At 45.3% G+C, this 11079-nt stretch overlaps 1 protein-coding gene across 1 annotated transcript in view; it reads left to right on the top strand.

The window, feature by feature from the left end:
- Positions 1-10133: 10133 nt before the first annotated feature.
- Positions 10134-11079, top strand: part of LOC108801981 (cytochrome P450 2K4-like) — a 21640-nt gene continuing 20694 nt past the window's right edge. The window contains exon 1 of the mRNA XM_018573886.1: positions 10134-10304. Coding sequence (XP_018429388.1) covers positions 10266-10304 — 39 coding nt within the window. The 5' untranslated portion in view covers positions 10134-10265. The remainder of the gene's footprint in view (positions 10305-11079) is intronic.

The raw sequence follows: 11079 nt of genomic DNA, 5'->3' as shown, positions 1-11079 counted from the left end.
CCCCCCACGCGTCCGTCGGTGTCTATCTGTCTATCTCCTCTCTCTCCTTCTTAGTCCCCCCCCCCCAGTGTTGGTCGGTGTCTCTCTCCTCCTTCCCTCCCCAGCGTCGGTCAGTGTCTCTCTCCTCCTTCAGCGGACACGCCAACGGTTGGTCGGTCGGTGTCTCTGTCTTAATGACCAACAACCCCCTGGGATGTCTGCTGGAAAAAAAATTACTTTTCCTTCCAGCAGCTGTGCTCCGCTCCTGCCTTGCTCTTCAGTGCTTCTGCCGGGTAAAATAAAAGCTCCGCCCTCTGAATAAAAAAACCTTACTGCACGCACGTACTCAGGAAGTTACCAAGTGCACAGGGGTGGTAGAACCTTACCAATTCAACTGTACATAGTAATCTATAGTATAGTTAAAATTCTTGCTTGGATCCCAGGCCCCTCACACGAGTACTGGCTGTACCCACCCAATGGCCGGGGATTCAGATTTTTTTGTCGCGACCCCCCCACCCCCATTCACTTGGGCTGCTCCATATGGGTGGGGTCACAACCCACACTTTAAGAAGCCCTGTTATAAACAATAAAGGTATATCCCCTATAATACATTCGTAAAGGAGCATTATGTCTGCCAATGATGCTCTGATTCTTTATTTCACCAGCAGGTACTACTGCAGACCCAGAATTTCCATTTAAACTGTAAAATACAGGGGGAGGGGGTTAGGGGGATTCTGAAAAAGAAAGCCAGCGACATGTCCAACTGAAGGACTGTTTAAACAACCTTTTCGGGAGCTGAATGGGTTAGTCATAGAAGATATTAGGCTGCACTGCCTCATGGCAAATGTTAAATATGTTTGAAACATTTCAGGTTCTGTGATACTATTTGTATTATGGGCAAAGCATTAAAGGTAAAACACCACCAATTGTTTGACTTAACTTTTCTAAGAAGTTTGCCACCATGCTCACTAGATGGGAGGTCCACATGGAAAAATAGAAGGGAGTGAAGCATTGGGTCTGGAGCATATCTCATTTAAGCTATGCCTTTTACCCCATGCCCCAAACTATGACCTATACCCCTTGTACCCAACAATGCCTTATACCTCATGCATCAAACTATCCGTTTGTACCACAACTATGTCTTAGGTCCTGTTCACAAGCTACGTCTTTTACCCAATGCATCAAGTTATGTCTTATATCCAATGCACCAACATGCCTTTTACCCCTTGTACCAAACTTTGTCTTTTACCTTTACCAAATGTCTTTTAAGAAATAGATGTCATTAAATACTTACCCTGCTATATACTAAAGCCCTAATGATGTGCCATAGCTGTCTTAGTTGCCAGGCAGCCAAGGACCGCCTTCTCCTTGTAAACCAATTGGGGTCCCCTGCTTGGGGCAACCTAGCTTTACACCTTTGCAAGGCCATCATTTCTCCTCCATATCTTATTTCTTGCCTGTTTTGTGCAAGTTAATGGAGTTGATTTACAAAAAGCAAATAGGTTGTTCATTTTGCAAGGAAATTTGCACTTTGTGGGGGAAGTTGCCCCTACGTTTAGTAAATGAGGTGAAGCTCTGCTGACTTCAGTCACCCAATTACGTACAAACAAAAATATATATTTTCAATTTTCCTTGCACGTGATTGGAAGTCAGCAGAGCTTCACTACACCAAGGGGAAACTTCCACTGCAACATGCATAGCCCCTTGCAAAGTGAACGGCCTATTAACAGAATTGTGCTGAAAACTATATTACACTTTTATTAGAGAAACTAAAAAAACAAATAAAGCTATGTTGTATCAGGGATCGTTATTTTTCACAATGTTATTGTCATAGATAGAGAATTCAGGGATTTTGTTTTAACAAAATTGGATATTTTATATATTTGGGTATGCTGTAATATGCTAACTGCCCTTGTATTATGCTTTGTTATATTAGTCAAATTTCTTAACATTAACAATTACCTTTGTTTTTGTTCTTTGCGAAACGGGATTTTCACATTTGATAACTTGAATCTGTTGTCATTCTAGTATTCTTATTCTAGTAAAATAATCAAAAATCGTTACTGTTACACTTTGCCTACGTGATTATCTCCACTGCTATAGTAAAACATTTCTTTGACATAATCCAGCTGTAAATGTGTAAAGTGTATATCAAGGCAAAAGCACATGCAGCACATCTCTGCAATACATGTACATGTTCCTGTGTTATATTCCTTTTAAATTACAGAAAAGTAACAAATTTGTCAGAACTGCACTAAACTCAGAATTTCCTGTTGTGGGTTGAGAACACAGAGTATATTTTGTGGCATAAGTGGAGTCAGCCCTGCCCTATTAGCAGGAACGTGCGGTCAGGTGAGGCAGAGCCACACCTCGTATTATGGAGGAAAAAGCTGTTAGCTTCAAGTCTGAAGCTGACAGCTTTTTCTCCACTCAGATCGGCTTCTATCAGGTTACACAGCAGGGAAAGCCTCCCCGTTGTGTACCCTGCCATAGACTGAGCTCTGCCTGTTAAATTACAGGCAGCGCTGCATCTGGCTTTTGACAGATAGTTAGGTTACACAGCAGCGGGCTTTCTCACTGCTTGTGTATCCTAACTATTGAGGCAAGAGCTGTCTCAGCCTCTACTCTGTGTTAGAGGCGTGAGCTCTGTGGATGGCTTGGACCAATGGCAAAGCGCTATTGGTCCAAGCTGTCCAATCAAAAAAATAAAATAAAAATAAAACAGAGGCCATCGATCTCGATGCCTCAGCAGTGACGAGCAAGTGAGGGACAGGGAGGCTCCTCCCTTTTTCCTGCCTTCCTCCTTCACACCTTTTCAGACTGGTCATGTCACTGCCTATTAGTGATGAAGGGTCCACTTGCACTCCATGCAAAGCTATGACCCGTTCAGATAATGTGGTGCTCCCAGTGACAACAACGGATGGCTCCGTGGAAATTCTCAAGGAGTTGTAAGAAGAGTCACCAACACACACAAGTTCAGGATGCAAATGTATTCCAGTTTATTGCAAAAGCATCATATAAGTTCTAAAGCCTACGTTTTTGGGGCCGTGCAAGGTCCCTTCCTCAAGGCAACACAGTTACAATGTCTTCAAAGCAACGGCACTGGTTGACAAGGAGTTCTAAGTTCTGCCAGCCTGGCAGCATATCGGTTAGCTCTTAGACTCCGCGCATTGGGGGATCCCATGTCACCTGCTCACTCATGGACAAGCAGATCACGTGGGATGCCCCAAGGCGCAGGGTCTAAGGGCCAGTCAATATTCTGCCAGAGACCCCCTTTAAAGAAGTTTGGGTTTAGCTGGGTGCTGATCCCAGGTCGCAAACCCCAGGTTCACCTTGCTTGACTTACGGAGGGTACCCATACACACAGGAGACAGGGAACGTGGCAGCGAACCAGTCAGTGTATGCAAAAGTAAGATGGCAACAGAGAAAAGGAGATCCAAAAGACAGGCCAAAGGTCAGAGCTAGCAGCAGACAAATGTAATCGGGAGAACTAAGCTGAATCAGTACATAAAAGATCAGTCCAAGGAAAAGCAAGTCAGGAACAAAGGGAACTGGGAACTTGGAGGCAACAGGAGTGTTGCTCAGACAAAGGGAGACAAAAGAGATAGGCGGTAGGACAGGAAGAAGCTAAGAAGCAAGGTATATTAAGCATCAGGTAAAGTGGTAAACATCCATAGCTGCTAGCTCTGTACAGCAAGAGTAGAGCACATGCTTGTAGAACCACAGATACCAGCAGATCCACAGCAGCAAAGAGCTAAGAACAATTGCAAGCCTGTGGAAGCACAGGTAACATATCAGCTCTGCAGCTGATCTGTGACAGCTTGCTACTTATACTTCTTTGGAAGTCCAGTTACTTCTTTTGCACAGAGTATAACTTTGGGATTCAAGACCGAAAAGGTTATTGTACCACAACAATATAGAAATATTGTAGAAACGTTTGAATTTTAATGTATGTATTTCATATTCTAAAACCCAAAATAGGCGATGGTGGGGGAGCAGCAAGGTTTCCTACACGTCCAGCCTACAAAACCCTGTAACAAGGTATAGAGGTAGTCCCAAGCAAAAGAAAAGAATTCTATAACATACCCATCCCATTCAGGCCTACTGAAAACTTCTCAACATGCAGGAGAATTAATGGAGATACCAATACCCTAGGCCAAAGTCACATCAATTGTCAAGAATATGCATATTGGTAAGGCCCTAGTGCAGAGGTAGGCAGGCTGTGCTGAAACTACCAGCGCCATCATGCCTCTGGGAGGCATGCCTGTGGCTGTCAGACTCTTGCAATGCCTCATGCACTTGTAGTTCAATAACAGCTGGAGTGCCAAGGTTGCCTACCCCTGCTCTAGGACCTGACAGCCTTAGCCTGTTGTGTTGCAGAACCTCAATAATATCATGTATCTTGTCGTGTGCAGCAACACCTACAGTACTTGAGCGGACTGGTATTGGAATACACCACCAGGGGCGGACTGACAACACATGGGTTTGCTGGAGAAGAATGTCACCAGCACACCGAAAATCCTTTTAGGATCATCAATTGGTCATTTTATTGAACAGATTGTCAATTGAAAAACAAGCGCTTTCGGGACCTCGCAGGGTCCCCTTATCAGGCTCAACATTGACGATGTGATAGCAGCGCCATCCTCAGCCATTTCAGCACCCATCCCTATCATTGGGATTTCCGGTAAGGAGCGCAACAAGTTCTTCTCTACAACCTGACAACACATGGGGCCGCCGGGCAATATGAGATTATGGGGCCCGCTTGTGCTCTGCTCATATACAAGCAAAACAAATGGCAAACACACTCATCAATTCACCACCAGCTTTACAGCAGGGTGCACATGGAAGGGCTTTATACATTACAACAGCCAAAAGTTTTCCCAGCACACTCACCAGCCAGCATGCAAAAAAACTTGTCTCACCGCTAAGGTTAAAAATAGAGGTTTAGTTACACGTCTTCTGCAGAAAATGTGAAAGCCGCACAGCAGCGCCAAGGCACCTCTATATAGTGCGGTGCTAACAGCTGAGAGTCAGAAACATTTTTCTGTTGTACTGTATAAAGCCCTTCCATGTGCACCTTGCTGTACAACTGGTGACAAATTGATGAGTGCATTTGCCATTTGTTTTGCTTGACTGATTTGGTGCAGTGACGCATGGGGGGTCTAAGCTGGCGTTGTGATGTGCGGGGTCCCTTGTGCGTCTCTGTGCCTTTTAAGGAGGTTGGGCTTCCTCCTGACAAACCTGCACCCAATTTTATCTTTTGCTGCATGTGCTCCAAGGTGGAGACTCTCATAGGTTAGAGTTAGGACCGCACTACACAGAGGAGCCTTGGAGCAGCTATGCGGCTTTCACATTTTCTGCAGAAGACGTGTATCTAAACCTCTGTTTTTAACCTTAGCGGTTAGACAAGTTTTTTTGCATGCTGGCTGGTGAGTGTGCAGGAAAACCTTTTTTTGCTGTTGTACTGCTCATATACAAGCCCCACCCACCCAAAAGCTCCTCCCACATATACATTGTTGTGTTACAGAATTATTTCTCCACACTATTTTCAAAATAGCAGGTCTATTCACTAAAAGTTGAATTTTGCTGCAGGGGATTTGGTAGGAGTATTTCGAAATGTAGACCAATATAGGCGATTTGCAAAGTGAGCTATTATGACCTAGATTCTTCAGTTCTGCCTCCTCCAATCATCTCTGAATTGGTGCTGACACTGTCCTTCCTTCTGGAGGGGGGCTACTTTTGTTCCCCATGGTCCCTGTGCCTGTTGTGAAGTAGTCACAGCTCCAAGCTCACTCCCGGGATGGACTACAATCACAATACACATTAGTAAACTAAATATGAGATTGTAGTCCATCACGAGAGTGAGCTTGGAGTGGTGTTGTAAAGTAGTCACCGATCCAAGCTCACTCTTGTGATGGACTACAATCTCATGTTTAGTTTACTAATTTGTATTGTGATTGTAGTCCATCCCAGGAGTGAGCTTGGAGCGGTGACTACTTTACAACTCACACAGGGACCATGGGGAACAAAAGTAGCCCCCCTCCAGAAGGAAGGACAGTGTCAGCACCAATTCAGAGATGATTGGAGGTTCTACAGCTGAGTGATACACAAATAAGATACATTTTTGTTGATAGTTAAGGCACTTGAATGCATTTTAAGATTTAATTCCTGAGTTTAGTGTCACTTTGCTCCTCAATGACAAGTCTCTATATTATGTAAGCGACCAGTTTTAATATTATGTGCATTAACACCTCACAACTAGTCTCTGGTGTATGTCAATGAATACCTAGGGGACCAGTTACACAGTGTATTTGCTCTAACTAATTGGTGACCAGTCTCCAATTAATGTATATCTAAAGTTTTTATTGATATTTGTGTACATGTAGCAGGGGTGTGGAAATTTTAGAAAAAACTACTTGTCCAAGGGCTAATGCAGGGGTCAAATCTACTTGTCCTTCATGACAATCTACTTGTCCCAATACAAAAAAAAAAGTTTTAAAAGTTTAAAACTAGGGATGCACCAATACCAGTTTTTGGGTATCGAGTATGAGTACCAATATTTTGCTTTCAGTACTCACTGAGTATCGGTGCTTCCGTTTGCATGGAGCAGGCTTCCCAGGCAATCAGGAAGCTGGGCAGCGGGTAATGAGATGCTACCCGGCTTCCTGACTGCCAGGGAAGCCGACTCCATGTTGTTTGGCCGGCTTGATTGTGAATGGCTGGGAAGGCGGTTTCCCGGCCAATCATCATCGAGCCAGCTTGCTAGCCAATCAGGAAACCTGGCGGAGAGTAATGACCTGATTGGCCGGGAAGATAGCTCGATGCTGATTGGCGTCCAATCAGCAGGGAGCTGGCTTCCTGGCCAATCACCTGACCACGCTGACCAATGAGTGCTTGCAATTTGCGAGCAAAATTCAAAATGCATAGGGCAGGAATGCGCTGGACAGTACGTGGCGGAGGGTAAGGACTGTTTGCAGAAAGTTAAGAATAGCTGGCAGGTGAGGGGGGGGGTAGAAGAGACCGGGCCAGATTTGATCGGGTAATTCCATTTTCCCGTATTACCCGGGAAAGTGAACTTACCCTTTAATGCACATTGCGTGTGTGTGAGAGAGTTCTGCTGCCCAGGTACCACAATATGGCACACAGTGAAATGGCAGCAGGACTCAACACACACACAATTTCCTATGCGTGTGTTTATTTGTATGCAGATGGCAGGGGCGGTGGAGTTGTTTTTAATTTTTTTTTTTTACTTTGTCAGTTTTTTTTATTTCTATATAATTTTATAATTTTTTATAACTTTAAAAAAAATGTTTTTTTCATTTTATTCCTATCACATATGGTGTTAAAAACCTCTATGTGATAGTTTGGAGGTGACAGGTTCTCTTTATGGAACCTGCCCTCCAACACAGAACTGATGTTCTGTGTAGTTCCTGACTGCCGAGACAGGTGGCACTGTGATCACATCGCCACGGTCTCGGTGATAGCACAGAGCAGACGAAGAAAGGAAGTTCTTCATCTGCTCTGCGGGCTCTATGGTGAGCTCCCGTGCCGTGGTGACGGGTCTAGCAGAGGAACAGGGGACCCCGAAAACCACGGCGAGGGGGGGGCGGACAGGATCGCCGATTCTCGCTTCATACAAGTGATCTGATTAGATCACTTGTATGAAAACGAGCGGCGGCTCCCACTGTACATTCAGCTCTGCTTGTCCGGAGCAGGGCTGAATGTATTAAAAAAACTACTTGCCCGGCGCCCAAAACTGCCTGCCCCGGGCGTCGGGCGATAGGAATTCCACACCCCTGATGTAGGCATTTTTCATGTCACAAAGGCAGACTTTTGCATTTTGTCCCCCACTAGTATTACTGCTTTTCCTGTAAAACTGCCACTCAATTTGTTTCCTGCATAAACACTCTTGGCCCCTATTGCCATATGGAATGCTTCCCCTACTGTAAAACACTCACTGTCAAGAACTCCTTCATTGTTCCAGTTTAACCTCCTGTGAACTTGCTGCTACCTACACCTCAACCCTCCCAACCACTTGGTACATCTCTGGGGGGTGATGGGTCCAGATCTCACTGGCCCCCCAAACCCCCCCACAGTCACACACTGTTATTATTATACAATCATATAGCTCTGACATATACTGTAGTGCTGTACAGAGAACACTGAGCCAGTCACAAAAGTATCTGTAAAGTGGAGCTTACACTCTAATGCAGAATACCATCAATGCAATGCAGACTACAAATCCTAGCAATACATTATACAACAATGCAGAATAATAGTATATGAATTTGGTACATACTCTGTGCTGGCGCTCTGTTCCAAGGTGCCGGCCTGATGTCTCTGGCAGAAGGTCTCAAGAGGGGTGCTGAGGGTCCCAGGAGGGTTGCGCAAGGTCTCAGGAGGGGAAGATGTGTGGGCGGCAGAAGCCCTGTAAGCTGGTGCCATGTGGTTCCCCAGAAGGCTTCTACACGGGACCTAATGCAACCGAATCAATTTGAAATATTAAATTGCCAAAGTGCAGAGGTCATTTGTAATGCAGAGTGCCGAGTTCAGCGGGGTGACGCAGAGTGCAGAGGTCAGCGGGGTGACGCAGAGTTTAGAGGTCATCAGGGTGACACAGAGTGCAGAAGTCAGCAGTGTGACGCAGCGGAAAGAGGTCAGCGGTGTGACACAGAGTACAGAGGTCAAACACAGAGTGCAGAGGTCAGTGGTGTGACACAGAGTGCACCAGGGCTGTGAGGGTCTCACCATGGCTGTGTGGTCCTCACCAGGGCTAGGTGTGGGTCCCACCACGTCTGCGTGCAGGTCTCACCAGGGCAGTGCGGGTCTCACCATGGCTGCCTGAGGATCTCACCATGGCTATGTGAAGTCTCACTTGGGCTGCATTCGGGTCTCACTGTGGCTGTGCGGTCCTCACCAGGGCTGCGTGCGGGTCTCACAATGGCTGTGTGCCGGTCTCCCCAGTGCTGTTTGGGAGCAGGGCCACAAAATGGCTGTGTGGGGGTGCGGGCGGCTGGGTTTCACCATGGCTGTGTGGGCAGTGGAAAGGAGGAGGAGCTGTGTGGTATAGGTGCATCCCTATTTAATGGGAAGGAGGAGGAGCTGTGTGGTATAGATGTATCCCTATTTACAGCAAAGCAGAATGGCACAGGCTATAGAGGACTACAGCATTGCTGTATAAAGTACTGCTGGTATTTGTAGTCCTCTATAGAGGGTTCCATTCTGCATTGCTGTAATCCAGAATGGCACCTGCTATAGAGGACTACAAGTAGTACTTTATACTGAGGCCCAGGTTGCCAAATAATGTGCGCTGGAAAGACTACCAATCCTTGCAGGCAATGCTTGTGGCCACAGCCAGGCTCCTAGCCACGGGCCCTTGAGCAGTGCTTGACAGCCTGAACGGTCAGTCCGCCCCTGTGCACCACACAGAGTTCTGTGTGTTACCATGCATTGCATGGCCACTGTACCAATGGATTTGCAAGCTCCATTTTCACTGCAATTACCTTGAATGCCACTGAAGAGCTTTACCCAGCACTTCTGCATAGTAGCCTGGATAGAGACAAACGTTTAATGTGCCACCAGGGCCAGATTAACATCCAGCCCACTGCTGAAATCAGGCCTGGCTGTCCCGGATCACCTTGGTATGCCGCATGACGCCACAACCAAATGTGCTTGTGTTATGAGTCTACTTTTTTGGCTGGACCCATTTGAAAATAACATCTCACTGATATGAGTCTTTGTATCTCAAACATCTTGTTTAGAGTTAATTTAATTACATTGTGTTCTTTGATGTCCGCTGCACTTTTTTGAGTATATAAGTATATTAATTCAGTTATTTGCAGATAACAATGCCTAAAAAAGAAAACTGAGTGTTTTTATACTTCATTATGTAATTCAGCTAGCCAACAAAAGTTATCACTACAGAGACAGTTACAATATCCAAACCCCATCCAGACATGCAAACCACGGTTCTGTTTATCTAGGTTAATCATTTCTGGACTGGCTTAAATTTAGTTAGGAACAGAAGCCGTTATAAAAGTGACAATGCAATACCCCTAGCATTCCAGATAGTACTAGGCACATAGCTCAAAGAGCAGCTGGTGTCAACTTTGCACCTTAAAAGCACAATTGCCATGGACGGTACTCTTTCTGCGTTCACCATTTATGTGACAATATTTTTGGCTGTCCTTTACTTTATAAAAAGTTGGAGATCGCAGACTGAAGATGCTTCCTCCAAGAAATTCCCTCCGGGGCCCAGAGCTCTGCCGGTCATCGGAAATCTGCATATGATTAATATTAAGAGGCCAAGTGAAACTTTCATGAAGGTAACTATTTAGGTGTTCAGCTCTGATGTATGTTTGCATTTGTTAAAGCGCTGCAATTAATTAATGAGTTAAATGAAACCTAGGAAAACAATTAGATCCATGGGATCAACATTAAAGCCAGGAAAGCAACAAGAACAGGTCAAAAATGGCATTCTTAATATTCTGTCAGTGCCGGCACTATACTTGTGTTAATTAAAAGTGTTGTTACTTTACAGCATATGCATACATGTGAACTTTTGAATATCAGTTGGCCTGAGAATGAGGGTGGCACGGCATTCACGTGTGGCACGGCATTCACGTGTGGCACACCACTCTGAAATGTAATCTTTAATGGTTGTGTCATGCACCAAAAGTGCATGACACAACCATTACTATGCTGCAATTGTAAATTGTAAACTATGCTGCAATTGTAAATCTTAAAGTGATCACCACAGTGACAGTTGCAAAGTAGCGGACTATTCCTGACGTCCTGCAGAGAGGAAAGGGTTAACAGGAGAGAAGCCGTTCTATGTCAGATGTGTACTACACTGATGTACCTGTGCATACCTGGCTTGAGGTGGAAGGTCTAGCAGTGCCCAGGCAGAGGGGTCCCAAGTAGGCATGTCCCAATACCACTTTCTCTCAGGTCCTCGCCGGTACCAATTACCGATACTTTATCCTAAATGGGACTTTTTTTTCTATAACAATACAGACTATTGATTTTAGGGCAGTTTCTTGCAGAGTGTGTTCATAATATTTCCCATGTCCCATTTGGGGGGTGAGGAGACTAGGGAGG

Source organism: Nanorana parkeri, unplaced genomic scaffold (assembly GCF_000935625.1).
Source record: "Nanorana parkeri isolate BGI_ZX_2015 unplaced genomic scaffold, ASM93562v1 scaffold2594, whole genome shotgun sequence".
Lineage (NCBI taxonomy): Eukaryota > Metazoa > Chordata > Amphibia > Anura > Dicroglossidae > Nanorana > Nanorana parkeri.
The sequence above is the reverse complement of the archived record's forward strand: the minus strand, read 5'-3'. Positions and strand labels throughout refer to the sequence as shown.